Genomic DNA, 25563 nt, shown 5'->3' with positions numbered 1-25563 from the left:
GAGAGTTGCACCACTCATTTCCGCTGTCTGATGGCTGCCCCTGCGGTCAGGACGGGGCCCCTATGACAGAAGTGGTACTGCTTGTATGGGACAGCTGTGCCTGATGAGCACCAGCATGGAGTCTCCCCTGAGTGATGCTTAGACATGCAAGGGCCTCTTCGTGATGGAATATGAAATATAGCTTTGTGGATTTGCGAGTTCTTGAACCATTTTAGGTGCTATGGATACTTTGTTAAAGAATAAGCAAGTGGGTATATGTTTGTGACCGAGCAAGTGTTCATATATATGTGTGTGTACGTGTGCAAACATTGATTCTTCTACTCCTTAGAAGTGTGTTTGTGTGCGTGTGTAAAAGCATCTGTGCATTGATTGTGGGGTCTGTGGATGGCAGGTGTTCTGGTTTGTGTACTGTGTGGGTAACGGAAAGAGAGGTGGGAAAGCGAGAGGGAGTGTGAGCCGGTGTTTGTCCACTAGGCTCCTGTTCTGCTTTACTTCCCTTGGTCAAAGGCCCTCAGTGTGGCTGTCCAGGCCCAGATTCAGCCTGTGCCCACTGTTTACTCTGCCGGTCACCAGGGCCCCCAGAACCCAAACAAAGGGGGGTCTGTTCCTATTGTCCTACCCCAGAATGACAGCCCTGCACTGGGCACTCACTGGAGCACTTGGGAGAACAGAAGGGGGAGGAGTAAAGGAGGGCCGGGGAGTTGGGGGGACAGCGGGGCTGAGGTTCCACATCCAGCAGAGAGGACAGCTTTAACTGAAACCATATCCTTTCCTTTCATGTCCTCAATCAGAAACCGCCCCCATGTAAACACCTGCGGCCATGCACTGATTCTATCTGAGGACCCGGAAAGCAATGTTTACATGTTACAGGCTACCACTGAAAGGCATTTAACAGTGATGGAGTAATAAACGGATATACGTGAGTGAGTAACGGCAGGGCTCGCCTCAAGATAAACCATTTGGAAATGGAGACCGACCACAAGTGGGAAATGAAGATGGGGGACCCCCCCCCAAATAATTCCCAAGCCATTCATCACTCCCCATCTTCCTTCCTCCAGCTGGGGCGGTCTGACTGCTGCAGAGATATGGGGCTGTCCAGTTCCTGTAGCATAGCTTGTGTTTAATATGGCTCTCATAAAAATACCCATTTAGTCGTATCTCCACAAAAATGTCTGCTCCGGAGTCATAAAAAGAACCACATTGCAAAGAAAAGAAGAGGAGAGAGAAAAAAGAAGAGTTGTTTGAACCAAATGTGGCCATTAACTGTCAGGAGTGCCTCACAGAACCAGTGTGCCCAGTTGGGGTGATTGAGGAGCACTGGAGAAGGTCAAAAGCATTACATTAAACTGGAGTGTTTAAGAGGTGCTGAGGCCAAGGGGTCAGAGAGGGGGGCGGACCAGCTGCCAAACATCTGCATCCTCCTGTACCCCTGCCATGAGACCTGTCCCTTCACTGTTGTCATTGCCCACATCCTTGGGTGAATATGCATGTAGTGCCAGAGAACAAAATTACATTTCTGTAAAAGTATTGTGTTTTCTTGGGGATTCTTAACAGGTTTGAATAGAATTCTGTGAAAATGTAGTAGTGCTTCACCATAATTAATAATGTTTGTGTTTTATTAAGTTATTAATCACACATCAAGGGGTGCAGCTATCCAGATTGTTGATTTTAGCAATATGTTTACAAGAAAGGTAACCATCATCACCTAAATGAATAAAATGCACAGGTGTTGGTGAGAAATCATTAGGCTGTAAGATATGCGACTTTTTGTGCACTACTGAAACATAAACATCTTAGAAGATAACCTTGCAAGTGTCGCCTTTGACTTCGCCCTCATTGTGCTCGTTCACGCAGTTCTTCGGTAGCGCGCTTTGACAAACGCTAATCGCTTTTCTCATCTGCCCCTCCCAGCAGATAGCGCCTCCTCGGAGTTTTCTGTCTGAACCCCGAACAGGCATCATACTCCCTGCAACTCATCTCAACTCCCGAGGTTACGCGTGAGAGAGAGGAGAGACAGCACCGACTACGCGAAGACACTCTCGAGGGTGAGAGTGGATGCTAGCATCCAGTATCCAACCCTAACAGGCTATAGGTGACCGCGGTGTTTGATGTTCGGGGATTAACTAAGAACGTGTTGGAGAGGAGAGTAATTGTGCCTTTTTCAGCGAGGGAACTCGTCCCTCAATATGAAATGAAAATGAGGGAGAGGAGTTGATTCGGGTAGTTAACCACATAAAAAAGGTAAATATTCTAAAGCAATTATCATTGCAGCTAAACATTAGATTAGAAAAAAAAACATGGCTTTATTGCTGGATAAAAGTACCCCAGCACTTTTGCTTGTATGGGCATACTGTGTATTGGCTGACACAGTATTCACGAACTTTACCCTGGACAATGAAGTCCATTCGAGTTTCATCCACCGGCGACTGAAGAGTCAGGAGCGGCGAGAGATGCAGCGGGAGATTCTGTCTATACTTGGGTTGCCGCACCGACCACGGCCGCACCTCCATGGGAAGCACAACGCAGCGCCGATGTTCATGCTGGACCTTTACAATGCCATGTCCACAGAGGGAGATGAGGATGGCCACTCATATCCATTCAAGCCTGTCTTCACGACGCAGGGACCGCCAATTGCGACTCTGCAGGACAACAACTTTCTTAACGACGCTGATATGGTTATGAGTTTTGTTAATTTAGGTAGGTCACCTGTATTTCTAAAGATCATTTTGTAAGTAATGAATGAACCACATCTTTGCTTTTGATTGAGCTGACAAAACGTTTAAAACATATTTACAAAATATTGGGCTTGTGTCGAAAAGGAACAAGTGGCAAGACATCACAGTGTAAAATAATAACAATAACGATAACAAAACAGTATGCTATGGTTGCGCTGCCTTTTGGTCATGGACAAAGCTATATTTGTACGCTGTTCTTGTTGCGTTTTAGTAGCAAAGTGATGGTGGGACTGAGCCAGACGTGGATGACACTTTTCCCAAAGTAGAAAAGTTTGTTGAAACATCACAGACTAGGCTATTTATCTGGGAGCTTGAGATTCCTTCTAATTTCTGTGTGGTCTTGTGCCAAATAGCTCGCATATTTCATGTCCGGAATATTTTTTCCGTTGGCCTATTTGATGAGTGATTTTATTAGGCTACTTATCTGAGTACCCTAACGCAGTAACCTTGGCGTGATTCTCAGTCTCCTGCCCTGGTAAACAAAACTTATATTTGCCCAGTGTAGCAATTTAGTCCATTCCAGCAGCTTCGCATTCCGTGCCGACTCTTGTCTCTTCGACAGCTGTGTCAGACGCCAGTTTTCAGGTGTTCGGTCTGTGTAAGAATGACACTTGCAGTCTCCACGAACTCCTTATCTCCGCAAGGAACCTTCGTTAGAGGGAAGATAAAAGTACTCTATCTTAGTGAGTCTAAAGTCCACAGTTGTTTTAAATCATTTGTGGTTGTCAAGGGAAGGTTTCTTAAACCATCTGCCTTATCTGCTCTTTCTGGATGTCTCAGATGTAAAACTAAATAAACACAGTCATCACCTGTCATATCATATACTTTAACAACTTTCAATGAAAACATTGCCATGCAAGGTGTGATATCTCAGCATGACCAAGAATACATATGTGCTATAAAGGTTGTCTGTAGCACAAGTGACAAAAAGTAAACTATTCCTTGGTATTATGGCTGCGACCTGTAAAACTTCAAATTACAGAAGGATGTTAGTAGACAGAGATATGCTTAAGAGGTAAAACTGATGTGGGATTGTAGAGGTGTAAAGTTCAGCCAAATAAAGCCTGAACACAAGACATCTGCATGATAGGGTTAGACCAGAAGATGACTTCAGAGCTGCAGCTGATTAATCCTGGAAAGATGATTGTTGGTGTGTTTTGGCAACTGAAAGGGAGGTGACAGTGTTTCCTATTCTGAAATGTGTAATTACTGAGGCAACTGCTGCATTGTGCCTATTTTGAACACTCACTGACACAGATGGATTTGACCACAACGGCTTGCAAAGTCAAGGGCCTCTCTTCTCTCCCAGGCCAGTGCACTCTGTGCAGAGAAAAAGAGAGATTCTGAGGTCTGTGAAAGAAGGCATACGATACCAATGTTTTCGTTCCTCTCAAATCTGTGACCCATAAGCCTGACAGTCAATCATAACAAAGATGTTTCATATCAGTAAGACAAGAATTTAAAACAGACAGAGGAACACTCGGAACATAGATTCAGCAAGCCCATCAAGGCCCTTTTCTTTAAAAAAAAAAGTAAAACATACCTTTTTCAGCTCTGAAAAAAATTGTTTCATTTGGTCACTCTGTGTTTGATAAGTGCAGCAAGCTAGCATTTAAGGCCATGACTGTCAGCAAAGGTCCACTCCAGAAGGCCCCATGTTTTCCTCATGTTCCCAACATATCGAATTATCCATGTCACACGCCAGACTTAAACGGACGTTTGTCTTTGTGATGTCACAGCCGGCTGTAGCGTGTTCCCCAAGAGAGAATAGAGGCTTTGTGGTGCTCCTGTCCGAAAACTCGTGATGCGATCTGATCTGAGGTCTTATTGAATCTGGCAGAAGACGTACTGATTTATAAAACGCTATGGTCAAGAGAGCAAAAACTCATAATCCCAGACAGCAATGTTTATTCCTCCGTTTATCTTATTCATTGGTTTTTGGGGGTCTAATTTGAGATCTCTGTTCTGAAATTACAGGCTGGGACGTTTGTCATTTATTTTAATCACACAATTATAGAGTGGATTTTTTTCTCCCTCTGCAGCTTCATGAATGGCATGTGGAAAGTGTGTGTGTGTCTGTTATACTTCACAGCTGCCTCTTTTTTTCTGAATGAATCTGGGTGGCATTCCCTCTTTTAAATATTATGACAACAGCCCAGTATCTGATTTCATAGATACTCCCGTTAAAAAGCTACAGAAAGAGTGTGAGAGAGAGACAGGCCTTAAAGAGGCTTTGTTTTGCACGACAGGAATTTTCGACAAGTGTTTCGCAAGCGAAAAGTCGAAGAGGTGAAGATGGAGCCTGATACAGTTCCCCCAGAGACCTGGGAGGGTTTTTGAGCACCCAGGAGTAGTTTTACCAAGGGATGGTTGGGTATTATCAAAAGATAAAACAAACAGACTTGCCATTTATACAGTGCAAGTTATGACTACAACAGACCTGTGAATTATCGTCTTTATTGTTTTAAATCATTTTTTAGTGCGCTGTGCTCTTCGTATATTGAGCAATGAGCCTTGTGTGTCTTTGTGTCAGTTTAACTATGCAGAAGTGGATTTAGACAGTGCCTAGTGTGGTGTTAAGAGTTCCTCTCTGAGTGGGTTTTGGTGGTGTTAAGAGTTCCTCTCTTAGTGGGTTTTGGTGGTGTTTTTTGTGTGCTAAGGGGTGGGTCTCTGTTTTTGGGACCCTTGGGCAAGGGACGCTCTGTCTGAGTCACCTCAGTAAAAAGCCCAGCTGTGCAAATGGCTTACGGCATACATTTAGAATGTAAATGGCACATGCAACACGCTAACATGCGCTGCCACTGAGGGCGTGCACTCAGCGCTCCGGGGTGCAAGAGCAGCCTCTCTCTGACAACTTCTCCACCTTTTGGAAAGATCTACAGCATACTTCTGAAGACAAAGAACTTGCTAAGTAGCAAATCTCTCTCTCTCTCTTTCTCTCTCCCTCTCCATATATGGTTTAGCTGGCACTCTGAAAAATATAGATTTGTGGTTGTCAGCAGGTGATGATATGTGTTATCAACAAATGCGTTTTTTTTTCGTTTAAGTTTTTCTATTTTCATTTTAAAAAAGCGTCTGTTTTCTTAAACAAATTATTCAGTTATCCATACACATGAATTACACGCCTGCTTTCCTTTAATCACATCTTAAGCCATTAGAGTTCACAGCGGTATTCTTTAGTGTTTAGCTTTGTAATATTTACTTCCCACATACACACTCGCTCTTTAACCGAGCATGTCGAGACGGGTCTGGGAAGGGGAGAGGTAGGGGGGTGGAATAGGAATGGGGGTGGGGGGCATAGCAAGGCTCTTTACTCTGCCCAGGGTAACATTTAAGGACATCAAGTCACTTGCTTTCATCTGCAATGTGGCAGCCAGGTTTTGCTTCTCTTCTCTTCTCCCCTCTTCTCTGTGGCAGCCTATTCTCCTGTAAAATAAGGTAAATTAGTAAGAAGGCCATCAAGAAAGATGAATTACAGGGAGGACAAAGTGACAGGGAGGGAAATTAAGATGCAGAGGGTGGGGGGGGGGGGGGTTACCAGTGAAGAGGGGAAGTGGGTCAGACCAAGAGAAACATAGCTGCTCGATTAACCTCTAAACCCACTTTCCCTTCCCCTCACCTATCTTAATAATTGCTCTCTCTCTCTCTGTCTCTATCTCTATCTATCTTAAAGGCCAGGGCCTCCCAGTTTGGCTCCTGTGGCGGCGCTTTATTAACATTAGTCCATAGACCCACCCCGAGGGTTTAGCATACATCTCTGTTAGTCAGCAGTGCCACCCCTACGGTAGCCACTAACCACTCACCCTCTCGGAGCTGGGTGATATGGGCTGGACTGAGCTTTCCCGATCCAAGCCACTGACTCACAGTAGCAGTGAGGTCACTCATAATTTCCCATAACCCCCCAGCCCACTGCTAGCAGGTCACGCTAGGGAGGGAGGATCTGGGAGTGAGTGGATTGTCGGTTGGCATGCCCTACCTCTCCTGTCGTGCCCTCACCTTTCATAGCATCACTCAGCACATTGCAATGCAGACATTTATGAGACTGTTTGCTGTCTGTTGTCTCGTGCCCTTCTCTGTGTTATCAAGAGTGTTAGTCACGGTCTCCTCCTGTGCCCTGGTCTCATGCAATGTTTAATGGGGGACGCCCAGGTCCATTGTGTATATGGGTGAAAGAGAGTAACAGTGGGATGGGATGAAGGGAAAGAGAGATAGAGAGCAAGACAGAGAGAGAGAGAGAGAGAGAGAGAGATAGAGATAGAGAGCAAGAGAGAGAGAGAGAGAGAGCAAGAGAGAGAGAGAGAGAGGGTGGGAGCAAGATGGGGAGATGGAACAACAGCTCTTGCTCCAAGGCATTTGAGTTATTAAAGAAAACCTAATGGGTCCCGGGGTTGGTAATACTGCTGATTTGAATCAGCTGCCTTACGCTGCATTCTCAGGGGGAAGCCATTGTAAAATAAAGCGTCGCTTTTGGCACAGCTGTGCACATGCATGAACAAAAAAATGTAAACTCAGACGGAAGAAAAAAAGTTTCTTCTTGTTGGTCGCAGTTGTTTTTCTTAATGATTTCAGCCAGATGTGTAAGAGACTGCAATAAAAATAATTGAAAAACAAAATGAAACAGTTGAAGCAGTTAGCACCCCCCCCCGTTTACTCTGCCAACCATTGCTGTGTGTGTACTGTGGCTCTTTCCCACTGTAGATTGCATACATGGAGGGCAAATGATGGAGAGCAAGAAAGAGAGAGGAAGAGAGTTGCCAAAGGTTGTCCCTTCTCATGTACCTGAACCACAGGGCTCAGTGCAGACAGAGTGAGTCACTTAATTGCTAATTGCAGTGGATGTTGTGTAGCGCTGCAAGGCATTGTCTGCTCCCCTTCCTCTTTTCCCTGAACCCCCAAAACTACCCTACACAGACCTTTGGAGATACCACCAGTGCCAGTCACCACAGTGGGTTGTAATGTGTTTGTGTTTGTGTGTCTATGTCTACGTCAGTGTGTCTGTGTTTGTGTGAGTTAAGAGGCAGGTAAAAGGGGAGGGTTCGGGAGAAGAAGGAAAACACTGTAAATGGAAAACTTGTTTGGATTTTTATGAGGGGTTGGCATCAAGGCAGCATTGTGTCACACACACAGGTTCATGCTCCAGAGGGTTTGCGTCATGCCTCAGTCATGGCACTGTGAGATGTTAATCTTCGACCGCGGTTGAGAACTGCGCCGTGACGCCATTACTCATTTGCCTACAGGAAAGAGGCTCGTGTTGGTCATGGTGGTGGTTTGTAGAGTGGTGATGATGCTGGTCATAAAATGTGTAAGAATCAGGTTGGTCATGGAACAGTCATGATAGTGGGAAATTTGGTGGTCAAGTTAAAGACTGTGTCATGTGATGTTGAGGTTTATTGGTACTGGCACCATCACTCTTGATCAGAACTGCAAATATGATTGGAATGACATGTTAGGGTGATTGGTATTAGCGCATTAGTTGTCCATAAGTCAGTAAACTTTGCTCTTACATGCCCTAAAGCAAATTGCTTCTTGTTTCTGAAGACCTTTCTTTCTGTTTTGTTTAATTTCTCTGTATTTGCTCTGCCCCCTCCCTCCGTTTCTCTCTCTGTCTTTTTCTCTCTTTTTTTCTAGCCCTGTGGAAGGGCCTTCCTTACATTCCAGTCCTCAGCAGGCTGCCCCTGGGACACAGCCAGAGGTTAATACAGATGTTTCTCTACATCTGTGGGCCAAAGCAGCTGTGTGGGGAAACTTTATCTCCTCAAAGTCCACAGATCTCAGCAACTCCCCCCCTCCCCTCCTTCTTTTTCTCCTCTCTCTGCCTGCCCAGTTCACATCGGTCCTCCACCCTGTGCCCCCCCCCCCCCCCCCCCCCCCCCGTGCCTGGTCCTGCTCTCACAGGCCTCCCCACCTCAGCCCCTCCTGTTCTCACCCTACCATACTTACACTGATCCCTGCTGCTGGCGTCCCCAGCATTCTGCCCCATCTAATTAGAGCCCAGTGTCCTCAACAATCGCCTTCACAATACGCCCCAAAACAATCCCCCCACTACCATCCTCCATGCTCTGCTTTCTACGCGCAGTATCAGTGATTCCATGTAATGAGATTCGCGAACCATTCCAAAGCAATCTGTTCCACTTCCACATCAGCTTTCCTTCATATTCTTTGTGTAATTGTACTCTAGAGCCTCTGAAGTTGTACTGCCGTGGTCCAGCAGTGTGTCTTACCAGGCGTCATGGTGTTCCAGTTTGCATGCATCATTCTCCAACTGGCAGTCAAGGCAGATTGCCAAAACTCTTTTAGTCAAATGTCACTGGGTATACTCCAACCGATGAAAGCAAATTCAGGAGATATACATTTGTCCAGAGATAAAAGGAGTGTTGTGTCATTAAGTTATCAGCGTCAGGGAGAACCACCTCGCTGTTTGCATATAACGACAAGGGCAGTCGACAGGAGCGGAAGTCTTTGACGGTATTTGTTTCCCTTTGTTGAGTCTGATTGTTTCCCTTGGCCTTGACACTTTCAAAGTGATATCTTTTTTCCTCTCCTTTTGGTTCTTGTTTTTCATGCTCTGGAATTGCATGATCAGTACTTAACGTGCTAAAATCGGATCCCTGGAGCAAACTCCCTCGCTTTTCTAAAGGAGAAAATAACATTCTGCATGTTCTGTGTGCCAGAAAGGCATTTGAACCTGCCTCCTCTCATTTATTTTGAGGAAATGAACCGAACAGTGTTGCTAAAAAAGTCATCCTCTGGCCCCTGTGTCCCTCAGATGTTTTGTACGTTGTGCAGGGGGCATAGATACTTTGTAACCCACTTGCGTCAGGAGCAGGATGAAGTCGCAGTTTGGCAGTCACCTAACACGAGTTTAACTGAGAGCGTGAAAATGCTTAAGGGGAAATGGGAGAGTTTTTTTTCCAGGAACAACAGAAAATTATTTTGTTGAGTCAATATCAATCTAACCCATTTTTCTGAATTTTATACAAAAATATATCTAAAGCACTTTGAGTGTGCCAGCCAAATGTAATACAACAATTGAAACAACGTGTCTCTACATAGATGGAGCTCTTAGGGAAAAGGGGAGAGGAAACACAAGAGAGAAAGAGAGAGAGATTTTGTCTAGACAGGGAGTCTTGTATGCAGCGCCCCAGGGATGACTTGGCTCCTGCTGGTTGTGTGCTGTGTCTGTGCAGGTGGGCTGCTGGGGTGAGAGGCAGGTAAGAACACAGACCTCAGGGAATGCTGAGACCCTCTGCATTACTCTGCTGCCACGGTGATACCAAATGTTGGCATGACAACAGCATACCCGGAGGAGTCTAAATGCAAGTTTCTGTGTTTAGGCGTTTGTGGAGGCACATGATTTTATAATAAGTGTGGGTCCTTGTTTGTATGTATTTGTGTGTGTGTGTGTGTGTGTGTGTGTGTGTGTGTGTGTGTGTGTGTGTGTGTGTTTGAATACACATGCTATATGTTTTGTAACTTTACACACACTGACACACAATCATACACATACACACATCTCTCCTAAGGTGGTGTAGAGTAAACCTCCCATTATGAGACAGCCCAGATGTGGGCCAGAGCAAAGCCAGCGACCCAGTGACCCGCCGCCGCATTGTTAAAATAAACACAACATCGCCCATTTAGAGCCAAACCCCCCCAGCTCCCGCTTGGGCCACGCTGCTGCTGAGTGAGGGGGTCCAGAGACCCACCGCACCACCCAGCTGCCAGACCATCAACGACAGGCTGGCACTGAGTGCTGACAGACCTGGGGAGGACACTAGCCTGGCCTGGGATGGGAGACCGGACTAATGTAGGGGGGCCTGCAGAACCAAATGGAGAAGAAATGGAGATGGAGAGAAACCAGATCCCCATACATACATACACACACACACACACAGACGCACACACACACACACACACACACACACACACACAGACGCACACACACAGACGCACACACACACACACACACACACACACACACACACACACACACACACACACACACACACACACACACACACACAAATACACACACACTCACACAATGTTCTTAAACAGATCTCTGTAGCACCCCTGCTTTCCTTCAACACTCTTTGTGACCTCTCAACTCAAATGGCTGGATATGGTTGGATAAACATGGCCAGACATCTACAATAACATATGTGTGTTTACATGATCAATATTAACATATTTAATGTAACCTATGGGTTGCAGTTATACGACAACAGTCACCTCAGTAGCTCGGGTCAGACCAACATGAGATGGCAATGGGGCAGTCCTGTAATGCTTTACAGATTTCTAGAAGGGCCAGGGAGAGCCAAATCAAAGCTTGTTAAAGTTCAGTAACAACTGTACGCTACAGCTTTTTATGACAAGAGCTGAAAAATGATGCCAATTTAGTGTGAAATATGGATTTGATGTGGCAATTTTTATTTTCAGTTTATTTGGGAAAGACTCCAGCCGCAGGCTTGGAGTGGCACAGGAATTCCTCACCGAAAATTTCATTTATTTTTAAAGGGGCTGGATCTAATTAAACTAAATAAACAACAAGCTCTTAAAACTGAGGGCACTCTTAATGTGTTACCATCAGTGTTGGCACACATGTTTATATGTGAGAAAGAGTGTGTGTGTGTGTGTGTGTATTGTGTATATGTGTGTGTGAGAGAGAGAGTGGGTAGCCACACAGGTGTTTGTGTGAGTTTGTGAGTATATGTGTATTTCTGTTTGTGTAATGATGTGTATACTTAAATGTATGTTTGTGCATCTGGACGTGTAAGTTCGTGTGTGTGTAAGAGTGTGTGTGTGTTGTGAGAGGGATAAATTATGAAAACATTTACGTAGACAGCGTGAACTCTCCTGAGGCCTATAATAAGAGGTGGCTTGGCTGGGCTCAGTGGGCGGGGCCAAGGCAGCGGACTGCTAAATTAGAGATGGCAGAGTCGGAAAAGGGAAGAGAGGAGAGCCAGGCAGCCAGACGAGACTAACAGACATCTGGGGCCGTGGTCATAAAGCCTCTCAGCACAGAAACACTGACCCCGGTTCAGATTGCTCAGGCCTCCAGCATCATTCGTTAGGATCATCAAAAGCCCCCCGACGGATCCCAGACCAGCACTATGGCTAAGTGCTTCACATTCAGCTCTGTCCACCAAGAGAGAGAAGGGTGCATTAACTCACTGAGCTCTCTGACTGTTTGCTCAGATTGTATCCCACATTCAATCATCTCCACCATTCAGCACCATGTCAATTTGACTTCCATAACAGTCACTCAGGCGTGTGGTGGAGCGTAGCCGAAGCCTCTTTACGGCCGGAAGCTGCCCGAACGATCGAGGAGGAAGGAGTGAAAGAGGTGTCGGAAGGGCCAGACACACACTGAATCTCCAAGATTAACAGCCTCGAGTGCAAACGCTCAATGCCCTTACCAGCAATTACCATTTTTGTATGCACACACCCACGCACAGAACTGACACAAATGCACACAAACACACATTCACACAAGCTTGCACATGCTCACACACACACAAACGCATGCACGACACACACATATTCAGGGCTTGTTTTCCAGAACTTAATTGCCCTGCCATTTTTGTGCCGCCTCCTCTGACCCGCCAGAGCCAGTGAGAACTGTGAGGCGTTAAAACAATATAAATACATCACCGAGCACTGATGTCATCATCTGTCGCCACTGGGCAGGAAGTGTTCTAACGCGGTTATCACTCTGCAGCGGGCAGTTAGCCGTTACTTAGCAGAGACCCAAGGACAAACATTGAGCAATCGTGCCTGCCTCTCTTTTTCGGTCTGTCTTATTTTCTTTCTCTTTTTCTTTCTTTCTCGTCTGCTCTCTCTATCATCTTGTTTGTTTATACATTTTTTGGATGATGATGTGATGTAAAGCTGGACTATGTATGATATTTAATATTTAAAATGTAAAATTCTTTTAAGTTTCTTTCTCTATCCATCTTATTCATCCATACTCCCACTAACACGTACACATGCAAAAATGCAGGCATGCAGACACACACGCACACGCACATGCTCTCTTTCTCTCTCACTCTTTAATTTATACACATATGCACACTCACACTCTTCTTTCCACTTGTTTTCTGCTCACTCTCTTTTTTCTGGTGATGGAGAAGGAGCGAGGAAAGATTGAGGCATGCTGTTATTTTGGTGAAGTTTGTTGCGTCTCTTTGTGTTGGTGGGGGATCTGGAGGCCCGATGGCTCCGGAGATTGCTGTTGGAGGTTGGATGTTTGAAACTGTCGCCTTGGTAATCGCACAACTGTCACATGTCGTGAGAGTCTGAGCGGCAAACAGTGTTCTGCATATCCAGATGGTCTTCTGCCTGTGCTTTCTCTTATTCTCTCGTGCGCATTCTCACTCACATGCTTTCTGGCTTACTCATATTTTCTGCCATATGCGTAGATTCATACACAGAAAACAAGCGCCTGTGTAAACACATGCAACAATGCATTTGTGCTTTTTGTCTCTGCCTCCTGGAAAAAGTGTCCAGAAAGGAAGGTGGGCCTCTCAGAGTTGTGTGTGTGTGTGTGTGTGGGGGGGGGGGGGGGGGGGGGGGCAGGGGTGATCTGCCCCCCTGCGGGTGGGCGGAAGCCAGCAGGTGGGCCGAGGCAGGGGCCCGTGCGGTGTGAACGCACAGGACAGACACATGCACTAATTTGCCGTGTCACCTTGGACTGTTTCTCGACCCACACTGACGGAGGTGTTGGGGAGGTGCCTGAGATCCCGCCTCCCTATTTCTGTGTCCCTCTCCTGTTCTCTCTCTCTCACCCTCTCTCTCTCTCTCATTCTCTATCACTGCATCCTGCCAGACCTAAACCTCAGCCCCCACCCCCTCGCGCCCCCATGCAACCCCTGCCTTCCACACAGCCAGGACAGAACTTGGAGAGCGGGAAAAAGAAAGAAAGAAAGAAAGAGAGAGCAAAAGAGGAACAGGGTGAAGGAGAGAGAGAGGTGTCACTGATGTCTGTCTGAGGCTCCGAGGGCTGAGGGCTGAGGTCGTCTTGAAATGCCGGCTGGCCCCGGCACGCAGCTGTCTCTCAGCGCCCCGGCAGGGCTACGTCATCCCCTCCCAGGCCACGTCTCTGTATGGGATTGGCCAGGGAGGTTTGGACCGGGGACGCGAGCGGTCAGGGAGCGGTTGGGGCCGTCTCGATCCTCGCAGCCTCGCTGTGTGCTTGTGGGGAGGAAAACGCAGATGGCGTGCTGCTTTAGAGCCGGAGAGTACCTTTATTGTGGCCGGAGCACGTGTGTGTGATAAATCTGGAGCCAGATTGAGCGGTTTGGGTATGCGCCCTCCCGCGAGGTCATTCTCTTTGAAGATTGATTAGGGTGCCGGATATTTGTGGTACAGTAGTTGTGTGGCCTGGACTTTTCAATCACTTTGTGTTGTCCGTGTATGGGAATATTGCTGTGTTCATATTTAAATGTTTTCATTTGGACACTCACTCTCACTCGCACATGTAAACACACACATAAACACATATCCAGCTACACAGTTAATTATAAAAGTTCATCACACACATGCGCGCACAAACACACACACACACACACACACACACACACACACACACACAGTCAAATGTAAAACACATGCATGCACATGTGCTAGCAGATGTTTTATCCTTTTTTCTTCACTCTGAATTGAACTCAAATACCCACCAGGGAAAAATCCTGCACATCACATGTGCAGGTGTCTTTTTGATTTTGCGCATTGTGATGGGTGCCTCCCATTTCTTTTTTCTCTAGTCACAAACACAATCACACACAGCTGAGGCACTGATCCTTTAATGCCTCATACGTGTACATTTATGTCTTTTTTATGTTTTAAGTGTGCTGTGTGTATATGTGTATATGTTAACAGTAGCCAGCGGGTACAGTTACATATATCCCCTCCATGAAAGAAGGTGGGTGTGTGTGTGTGTGTGTGTCACAAGGTAGTTGTGATCCCAGTGGTGTAGGCAGCTGCTGTAGCAGTAGTTCATTCTATTGGAGAGCAATAACATTTACCTTAAGGGGAATACAGTGACAGACTGAGGTACACAGAGAGTTGCTGAAATACCCCACCCCTGGTGTGCCAATGTGTATGAGCCTGTGTGTGTGTGTGTGTGTGTGTGTGTTTGTGTGTGTGTGTGTGTGTGTGTGAGTGTGTGTGTGTGTGTGTGTGTGTGTGTGTGTGTGTAAGAGAGAGAAAGCAAGTCAGTGTTTTTGAATTATAAATGTTTGCAAGTGTGTATTGCATTTTGTGTTGCATTGAGGTGTGTGTGTGTGTGTGTGTGTGTGTGTGTGTGTGTGTGATTGTATGCGGGGCTGGGCCTGAGACAGAGGGAAAAAGCGAGTGAGGTTGGAAATGGGCAGCATTTCAGATGCCTGTGGATAGAGTTTCCTTGGCTGCCCCTTTTAATGCCCACTGCTGCTCCCCTCCTGGTGCTTCCTCTGTTTGTTTAACACAGGTAGGGCCACCACTCTGATGGCCACTCGCTTCCTCCCAGAGGAAGTCATAAATGTGCCCGCTTTCATTTAACTGCACCCTGCCCCACTTCTAATTACTGCCAGAGAAAGAAAGAGAGAGAGAGGGGGGGGGGAGGTTGAAAGAGGAAAAGAGGAAAAGAAAAGAGCAGTGAGAGGGAGTGAGTGATAGAGGGAACTGTGAGAGAGAAAGAGAAAGAGCAGTGAGAGGGAGTGAGTGATAGAGGGAACTGTGAGAGAGAAAGAGAAAGAGCAGTGAGAGGGAGTGAGTGATAGAGGGAACTGTGAGAGAGAGAAAGACACTGATATGTACTCACTCATTTGATGTGCTCTCATTTGGCATGCTCTTGCACCTCACAGTCACCTCACATTCAGTTTCACTTACTGGAAGAGAGAGTCTCTAAAAGGAGAGGATTTCAGGATTGGATTCTGTTAATGTGGGCCTTGGGTTATCATCCCATTCAAAGAAGGCTAATCCATTTATTTCAGTTAACTCCATGTCATTTTTCCTTGCCCCTATGTCTAATGGACTGTACAGTTCTTTTAAAAATGCTGTTTTACATCCATAGGCAAAAGCAAACACTAATAAAGTGGAGGAGCAGTGCAGAACTTGGAAACAAAGAACAAAGAAGAGAAAGAAGAGACTGGAAAGGGTTAGTTGGAGAAGTGTGCAGTGTGCAGCCAGCTGTTTACAGTCCAGTAGATTAAGGCCTCCTAGTGCAGAGGGGCGGACTGCAAGATTAAGGGGCCTGGTGGTTCTCTTAGCGACATGGGGTAGGAGAGTGGGGCTGTCTGCAGGGCTGGTGCACCTGTGCTGGGTCTGGTCTGGAGCGTGAGGGCCTGAGGTGCTGGGGAGGAAGTTAGAGGGCCCCCGGGAGGGCCTCTGCAGCCTGATGTCTGGGGGGGTGATGCAGGCTTCCCCGTGTCATCACCGCCTCTGCACTCTGATTCCGCTGCTTTATTTACGAGCCAACACCGCAGAGAGGGAGGAGAGGGAAGTCCTGTTCCAGCAATCTGCTCACCAGCATCCAGTGTGTAGGCGCCTGTGTGTGTGTGTGTGTGTGTGTGTGTGTGTGTGTGTCATTGTGTGTCATTGTGTGTCATTGTGTGTGTGTGTGTGTGTGTGTGTGTGTGTGTGTGTCTGTGTGTCTGTCTGTGTGTGTGTGTGTGTGTGTCTGTGTGTGTGTGTGTAGATGTTGCCGTGCACCTGTATATTTTGGTGTTTGCTCATATGTGCAGTGTGTGTGTATGTGATTGTGTGTGAGTGCCTGTTTTATCCTCTAAGGCGTCCCCTCGGAAAAGTATTTGTGTTTGTTATCCACTGCCTGCATGTGTACATTTGTATGTGTGTGTGTGTGTGTGTGTGTGTGTGTTTATCTTTGTGTAGTTAGCTGTGTTTTTGTGTCATCCACTCAAAATGCTCATAGTGGTGAGGTGACCTCACATGTGCACTTGAACAACAAGGCCAACAGGGCACCAAGCCATTTGTAATTCTGCCAGCTCAGCTGTGTGCAGACAAATACAAAAACACTAATACATGCAGAGATGCACACTCGAACACAAACACACACACACACACACAGATGTATTCACACACAAGCAATTACACACATACACTCATATACAAATGCGCAAATATTCCGCAAATAGTTTTTAAAGCCAAATCAGCTCTGGAGAAGTGGGCCAGGGCTCTCTAAGAACAGGTGTGAAAATTTGGATTTAATGCTTGAAATAACCAGCCTGATATACAGCCGCAAGAACAAGCAGAGCAGCCAGTCGGATACAACATACCAGCACTACCATAAAAGACTCCACCTGACCCTCGAACCTTGGAAGGGAGCTGCTCCGAGTGGGCGGTGAGGAGGCATGGAGGGCTGTCTGTCAGGAGAGGAGAGCTCTTAAAGACGTTTCAGGGGCACATGTCTGAGCAGCGGGAGCGGCAGCAAGGCTGTGACCACGTGGTGCCCGGCGGCCATTAAACACTACCGTAGAGAAATGGAAAAGCACTTACACCACCCCAGAATGCTGCGTTTGATCTTCCAGAGAGAGCGAGGGAGGAAGGGAGGAGAGAGAGAGGGGAAAGAGGGAGTCTAGTAAAAGTCAGCTGCGCTTGCTTTGATGCTGTGGAGAAACGCATGTTCCAGGATGGAGTCACGGTTCTGGGAGTGTGGGGAGAGAAGGTGGAGCGAAAAAAAAGCGAGATAAAGAGAGACATATAGAGAGTAAGATATCAGGAGGAAAGAGCTAACACACAACACTCTACCATGAAATTGAACCAAACAAACCTATCAAGAAGACCCTCATATCCATCCCCCCACTCAACTTTAATAAACTGTTTTTTATTAACAGGTATTGCAGTTGTTCCAGTAAGGAAACAAGGGCCACAGATGAATGAGCGCCGTCACGGCCATACCTGTATCCAGTGCTTAGGGGGGCTACGTGGTCCGCAGGTGTTATTCCGAGATGGGCAAACGATCACTCCCCGGGGGCCCCTGACCGTAGAGAGAGAAGAGTTTGTCAGGCAGATAAAGTAGAGACAGTGTCCTTGTGCAGGGGCCGGGGGCCAGCGCTCTGAAAGCTCCCATTCTGCAGAAGTGAGGGGAGAGGGGGGCACAGGCACAGGTGCTCTGGTTTTGAGAGGTCCCGGGGAGGTTTTGGGGGGTGGTGGTGGAGTGGTTGGTTCGAGGTATGAGGGGATGAGTTGCAGTGGTCTGCTGTGAGGGTGCTCCTAAGTGAAAACGGTGGGCAAACAATGCGAACGGTCTGGGAAGCTCCGGACAATGTGCGCTGGAATGGCCCTCTGCTAATCACCAACAGAAACCCGGCCCGCCGCGCTGAAGAGTAATTAGATCCATGCTCTTTCCCTCAGTGCACACACACTTGCATGGACAGTGGGGCCATTGTGTGTTCTGCACACAGCAATAGTGTATGTGTGTGTGTGTGTATGTGTATGTGTGTGTGTGTGTGTAGAAGAAAAGGACATGAGAGAATGAAAGGGAAAGAGTGAATAAAAGAAGTGAGGAAAAAGTGAAGAAAAAAAAAGAGGCGATCTACGGCACCACAGATGGATAGGAAAGAGTGAATGAGAAGAGGGACAAAGTCATTAGTAAAGGGAGCAAAGGGTAGAGAGGGAGTTGGAGATGAGACAGATTTACAATGTGACAAGTTACAGCACAGAGAGTGAGTGGTGGGACAGAGTTAAGCAGTTAATGTCCCTCCACTTCTATTTACATTTTTACGCCACTCTCAATCACGGTCACTCATTCAGCACTGTGGTTAACTGGGAGGACAGTTGGCCACTCTCTGTTCTCTGCCTGCGCAGCGCAGGAGTGGAAGTGTCAACAAGGCGTTCTTTGTCTCCGCGTCTGTGTCCGACTGCGAGGCCTTGGCCGTGATAAAGAGCTGGCAGAGAAGCCAAAGCTGTGCAGAGTTCAAGGGCCACGTGACGAAGCCCCCGGTGGGGAAAGCTCACTGGCCAATCAGCCCGTCGCTGAAAGAAAGAGGATCGAGTGGGAAAAAAGGATGGGTAGTGTCAATAAATGAGAGACGACACACAGAAATGTGTGATCCAGAGACTGAGACATCACGATCCAGAGAGGGAGACATCCAGAGAGTGAGACATCATGCATCTTTGCATGGCCAGCTGTACCAGTAATTGCCTTCAGAAGTGCACTGACAGAGGGATGTCCCCTCTGAGGCTGAGAGCCGAGGAAGACATCAGCATGAGATAGAGTGGTAGGGCAGTGAGCAGAGCACTGGGTGTGGCTCAGGCCTGTGGACCGCAGCGATGGGCTTGGCTGCAGAGGTCAGCACTTGTAGAGGAACACTCACAACACGAAACGGGACCGTGTTTCCATGGTGCTATGATCACAAGATGCTAGTGGGAGTTGTCATGCTGAATCGTCTTTCAGAGCTGCGACAGCTTTGGGAAGCCAAAAATATTTGGATGTGGTCAACTCAATTTAATGTGTTGAAGCCTTTCATTGAAATAGCTTTAGTGTTTCTCTCAGTACTTCCTGTGGACTCTGTGACAGGGATAACCTTTCCCAGCTCGGACCTCCTGGACCTAGTTTTTGCGAAGGTGAATGCTTTGCTCTTGAGGGCCAAGGAGCTCATGGCCCTGAAACACCACAGGAGGCCGAGGCGTCCTGCAGAACAGAGAACTTAGGGCAGGATATGACAAACACCGGGGGTTAAGTTAACTAAACTGGGGTTAAGGGTCAGCAGAGGGGATTAGGGTGAAGGGGCGATGAGTCTGAGTGCTATTGAATGGGAGGCAAAAACAGATCCGGTCTGAAGGGATGACGGGAGATGAGACAGTGATCCCTGCTGTGTGTTGAGGAGGCTGGGAAGAATGTGTGTGTTGTGGTGGCGTGTGTTATGGATCGGCGAGCTTGTGTGTGTTTGGAAAAAGCAAGGGTTGTAAATGTGTGGGTTCACCTCTTTTTGGGAAATATGACGGATAGGATGGTGCAGTTTAGTTTGCTGTGTATGCGTGTGTGTGATGGACACAGGGGAGGTTGTGCTCTGTGAAGCGAGCGAGCTCCACCTCATGTGGTCCAGATGAGAGGCCGAGTAGTCAATTCTCTCTGGTTCCCCAAGAGCGAGCGTGAAGCTGCTAGAGTGCGAGAGAGAGCCATAAAGCTGTCTGTGTATCCATGTCTAAATCAATTTAAAAATTTCACAGGTTCTCTCCTGGGGTGTGTTCTCAATTTATCACAGCAAACATCTTTATTATCCCCTGGAACGAGTCTGACTGTCTTTCAGTGTGTGTGTGTGTTTGTCTGAGTAAGTGTGTATGTGTGCCTTCTCAGAATCAATCGCTTATCGAGAACATTACAGAGTCCACCACCCCAGGGTTGCCTGGATTGCTGGGATCTGTTGACCTTTTTTCTCATGCAGTGTCCAACAGCTGAACATAGCAGCGTGTTTGAGCCTTTTGGTCGTCCCTTTGGTAAAAAGCCTGTCTGTCTTGCCTCTCCCTCAGTGGAACACGATAAAGAGTTCATGCCTGTGCGTCGGCACCACCGGGAATTCCGCTTTGACTTGTCCAGGATTCCAGAGGGCGAGGCGGTCACGGCCGCTGAGTTCCGCATCTACAAGGACTTCATCCAGGAGCGCTTCGACAACGAGACCTTCCGCATCAGCGTCTACCAGGTGCTGGAGGAGCACTCTGACAGGTGAGATGCACACAGAATCACACACTTATGCACACGCACACACACATGCGCATGAGCACACACACATGCGCATGAGCACACACACACACACACACACACACACACACACACACACACACACACACACACAGACCATATCAGATAATGTAAAAATGAAATACTTTGGCAGAGGTATGGTTTAGTCTTCCAGAGAGCTGGAACTCAAGGGATGGAGTCATCAGGCCTGTGTGGCCTGTGAAAAACATACCCCTGCTTTTAACTTTTTTCGCCCTTTTGGATTTTTTGTTTGAATTCAGAACTCTGGATATTTCTGTACCTTTTCCCCATTGAATGTGCAGACTGTGCTCAAGTGCAAGAATGTGAATTAAACAGCAAGGGTCTTTCTTAGGCAGAGAGCACATGGATGGGGAGGTCATAACTGCAGCAGTCTACCTACTCCATATCTCCATGCCATCATCTTCTCATGTTCACGTCCATTAGTGTAACCCTGTCCCCCTTGCTCCAGAGCACAGGGCATAGGGAGACTTGAGGGAACCTTTCCTCAGAAAGACTCCCAGGCTTCTACTGCCACTGGCATCACACAGGCTTGTGGTGGTATGCACAGGTTTTAAACTGGAACCCGGGGTAGGGGCAGGGGGTATGAGTGTCTCAAATTTGTGTTTGTTCTGTCAGGGTAAACTCTTCGTCAGCCAGGTTGTGGTGAGGTGTCGGTCAGCATGTCGGACGCACGGGGACTCCGAAACCCCGGATCTTTTAGCCACTTTGTGTTTTCCTTTTTCTGGCGCTGTCGTTCCTCCTCTCAAAGAACCGCTTGTGTACCACAGACGACTACCCCCGGCTGCCCTGTCGGAACCTTCCAGAGGGCGTGTGTAACTCACACCGGGGGCTGCAGCTTTGGAGCTGTCCGCCCCTCCCCACCGGTACCCTTTTCCTCCCGTCTCTGTTCCGCCAGACCCCTCATGGAGGCTAGTGTTGCCCCTGGAGGAGCACAGGAACAACACGTGCTTTTGTCCTCTCCCCAGAGAAAGAGGGAGAGAGAGAGAGAAGGAATGGAGAGAGGGAGGGAGAGCTGAGTTAAATGAATACATAAATGAACTAAAGGGATTGAATGCATACAAGGCAAAAGGAGAAAACAGAGTCTCCTTCTAGAGTCCTTTCCTGTGTACCAGGTGTGTGTGGCAGCTGCGTTAAAGGTGAACTGGGGAAGGCTTTGATTCCTGGGCTGCAGCCTCCTGGTCCAGAGGGGGGGGTGGGGGTGGGGGCTTTGTGCCAGAGTCGGCCTCTGTAGTCCACTGATGCTCGGGGCTTTGGGGAAGCTCCAGGATGGATTGCGCTGATGGAAAGGCTCTCCCTGTCAACCCACAAGGGCTTCTACAGACTCTTTCTTTTCCTCTCTAGTCTGTCTTTTCATCCCCTCTTCGTAGCTTGTTGTTTCTTTTTTTTTTCTTGCTAAAAAGTCTCCCTACGTTTCTTCACTCACTCTCCAGCTCTCATTCCCACAGTCACTTGATTAACTCAGTCACTCCATCATTCTCTTTTTCTCTCTCCACATATTTACTCTTTTTCACTCCCCCCTTCTCTTTCTCTATGTCTCTCTCTCTCTCTCTCTCCTGCTAAATTCCTGCTGGTGATTTACGGCAGGGCCACTTGTTCTCTGGGAGACCAACAGCCGTTTATAAAGCCATTATTATCAATTAAGGAAATGAAGTGCTCCCCTGGGCCTTACCATCTGGAGCCCTCTTTCCTCCTGCCACCTTCTCTCTCTTTCACTCTCTTTCACTCTCTCTCTTTCTTTCCTCAGCCTTTTGGTGGGGAGGAGAAGGGTATTCTGTCTTTTCCATTATCGAGGGTTTTTGTTTTCTATGTGCTCTCTAAATTGTTGGCTACTTTATCTCCATCATTCCTTTTCCTCTATACCCTCTCTAGCCTCTGCTCCTCGATGCTTTTGTATTTGCATTATTTCTTGCTGTAATAGTATGTAATAGAGTCCACCCAGCGTCCCACCTGGTGTAGGATACTGCATGACTTTTTATGGGGTTTTTCCCATGCAGTTGTCCTCACTGTTTTCTTTCCCCCTTTTGACAGTGTCCCAGTGGCCTCAGGGCAACCGCAATCGAAAATATCCCGTCTCTCCCTCTCGCTCCCCGTCTCTCCCTCTCTCTCTCTCTTACTCTCTCCCTCTCTCTCTCTCTCTCTCTCTCTCTCTCTCTCTCTCGCTCTCCGGGTTCTCTGTGACTCGCGCTCCATTGTTTGCCTTTGGAGTAATCAAACATTTTCGCTGCGCAGGCCTCTTGTGGTCGGGACGCTCTTGTGGTTAATCCCGCTGTTCCGCCACTTGCTCTGCAGCCTCTTCCCTTCTGGGTTTTGGCAGGCAGGCTGGCAGAGAGCGCTCCGGATGCTCAGCCCAGCGGAGCCCAGCCCTGCCCAGGCTAGCCTCCCCTGCATCCAAACACACACACACACACACACACACACACACGCACACGCACACACACACACACACACACACAAACAAACAAACACACTCAAAGTTTGAAATTTCAAAAACGTAAATGCACTGAGAGTAACACACACTCATACACGTACATTAGCTTACCCTTAAATTCATACAGGTGCAGAACTTTCAAGCACATATTTGTCGTTCTGACAGCCATCCAACATACAACAGACATACAGACACACAGAGACACACAGAGACACACAGACACAAACACACACACGCACACACACAGGATCAAACAGAAAGACAGACAGACACACACACACACACAACAGGAAGAATAAATGTCCTTCAAATGTTACGAGTGTCTGGATGCAAATGCAGATCACAGATACTCCCCTGCTTTTATCATCGGCTGTCACTCCCTTGTTCTCTCACTCCTTTCCTCTCTTCCTCCCGGTCTCTCCCCTTTTCCTCTCGGCCTCCCTTTCCTCCTGTCTATTTCTGTCCCTTTTCTTCTTTTCTCTCCCCTGTCTTACCTTCTTGAACCCACAGGTTGTATCCCTTGGCTGATAACAGGTATTTCTGCTCTGTCGTCTCTCTCTCTCTCTCTCTCTCTCTCTCTCTCTCTCCCTCTCTCTCTCTTTTCTCTGTCTTTCCATTTGTCTGTCTCTCATTCTTTTTTATTCTTTTTCTCTTTCTTTATTTCTGTCACAGGGAGTCAGACCTTTTCCTGCTGGACTCGCGGGTCATCTGGGCAGCTGAAGAGGGCTGGCTGGTGTTTGACATCACCGCCACCAGCAACCACTGGGTGCTCAACCCGGGGCGCAACCTGGGCCTGCAGCTCTGTCTGGAGGGAGTGGACGGTGAGTGACCTGCTCCAGCAGCAACCAGCAAAACCCCTCCCATCTCCTCAGTCACTCTTGAAGGGAATGTGAGATTGATTGGGCACATTTACAGCAGACAACTCTATCAATGTCAGTCAAGCTAATTAGCTTAGTGTGATTGACCAACATATAAAAAGCTTAACTGGGCTCACCTAATAATCCAACACCCCAAATGACATACACTTACACAGGTATAGACACACACACGCACACACACTATCGCTGTTATACTGTTGACTGCTTTCAAATCAATGTCATCTTCAGCAGTCATAGTAAGAGGCTTGTCCCTGAGTGTCAGCGTGGAGCGAACTCTCAACTCAAGCTCTGGGGGGCAGGATGTTACACGTTGGGAGTGTTGTGAGGAAAACAGATGGATTTCTGCTTTCATGTCACCGGGGGAGGTGGCGGGGGTGGGAGAAGTGAACGGGCATGTCAGTGCAGGCCCGCCAGGTCGTCCCGTCGCCGCCAGCAACCAGCAAGCCTCACGTCAGAGCAGCGTCTGAGACGCATTCCATCCTGTGTGTGCGCCTGTGTGTGTGTGCGTGTGTGTGTGGGAGAATGCATGGAGGTACACACACCCATGCAGGATATGTAATCACTGGTATTTGTCACGGTCTTACACATACGCGATATCATGCAGAAAAGAAACGTGCATGTGAAATCGCGTGTGTAAAAACAAAACACAGTGTGGTTGCACACACACTTTTTAAAGCTGTCTCTTTAACGCCGGGCAGCATGTGTGTGCTTGACAGAAGTCATGAATTTCAAAAGCAGCAAAACAACATGCAAGGAATTTGGAGAGAAAACAGAGACGTTCAGAAAGCCCAGTGCTGAGAATTACTCAGACAAAAGAAAAGAAACAGTGGGGACCACACACACACACACGCACGCACGCTGGCACACACACTCACACACACACACACACACACGCACGCACGCACGCACGCACGCACACACACACACACACACACACACACACACACACACACACACACACACACACACACACACACACACACACTGGCACACATTGCATAAATATGCATCAACAAAATCACACACACGAATACAAAACTCCAAAATGGTCACGGACATAAAACACTCAAACAAACAATATTCATACAATTCACATGCGCTCATACAGTTCATCCCCCTGTTATATATTTAAATCCATTCCAGCAGCAAAACTGCTGTTTGGAAGAGCATTAAAATGACCTTCCACTGTCCCCTTCCCGTCACAGCCCCAGTGTGTGTGTGTGTATATACAGACGAGTGAGCCGGTGCCCTCTGTCTCCCCCTGCAGGCCAGAGTGTGAACCCACGGATGGCGGGCCTGATCGGGCGCAACGGGCCCCAGAGCAAGCAGCCCTTCATGGTGGCCTTCTTCAAGGCCACAGAGGTGCACATCCGCAGCGTGCGCTCAGCCCCGGGCAGCTCCAAACCACGCAAGGCCAAGGGGCCCAAGGGCCAGGAGGCGCTGCGTGTGGCCAACATTGCAGGTAAGCGGCCCGGAGGAAGAAAGAGTCAGGAGCCGGGAGCCAGGGTCTGGGTCTGGTGGTGGTCACTCAGGAAGGTGGGTTCAGGCTGGGAGATGTAGGTGTAGAGATGTGGACGTGAGTGTGGCCTGTACATGTAGACCTCAAACTCAAACAGGGATACAAATGTGGAAGTCTGCATTTTATGTAAGTGCATACATGTGTTGGGTGGGGGGTGTCCTTTACCAAGGCAGTGCAGAATGTGGGCAGCATCAGTTTGGCAGTGGCAGAATGTGGGCAGTTCCGTTTCCTTCCTATTTTTCGATTTCATTTCCTTTTAGTGCTTTTGGTACATTTCCTTTTAA

General features: G+C 47.7%; 1 protein-coding gene across 1 annotated transcript in view; it reads left to right on the top strand.

Moving 5' to 3' along the window:
- Positions 1–1886: 1886 nt before the first annotated feature.
- Positions 1887–25563, top strand: part of bmp7b (bone morphogenetic protein 7b) — a 27978-nt gene continuing 4301 nt past the window's right edge. The window contains exons 1-4 of the mRNA XM_012835093.3: positions 1887–2697; positions 20205–20397; positions 23555–23703; positions 25028–25222. Coding sequence (XP_012690547.2) covers positions 2298–2697; positions 20205–20397; positions 23555–23703; positions 25028–25222 — 937 coding nt within the window. The 5' untranslated portion in view covers positions 1887–2297. The remainder of the gene's footprint in view (positions 2698–20204; positions 20398–23554; positions 23704–25027; positions 25223–25563) is intronic.

Source organism: Clupea harengus, chromosome 4, assembly GCF_900700415.2.
Source record: "Clupea harengus chromosome 4, Ch_v2.0.2, whole genome shotgun sequence".
NCBI lineage: Eukaryota > Metazoa > Chordata > Actinopteri > Clupeiformes > Clupeidae > Clupea > Clupea harengus.
This window is presented reverse-complemented; position numbering and strand designations above follow the sequence as displayed.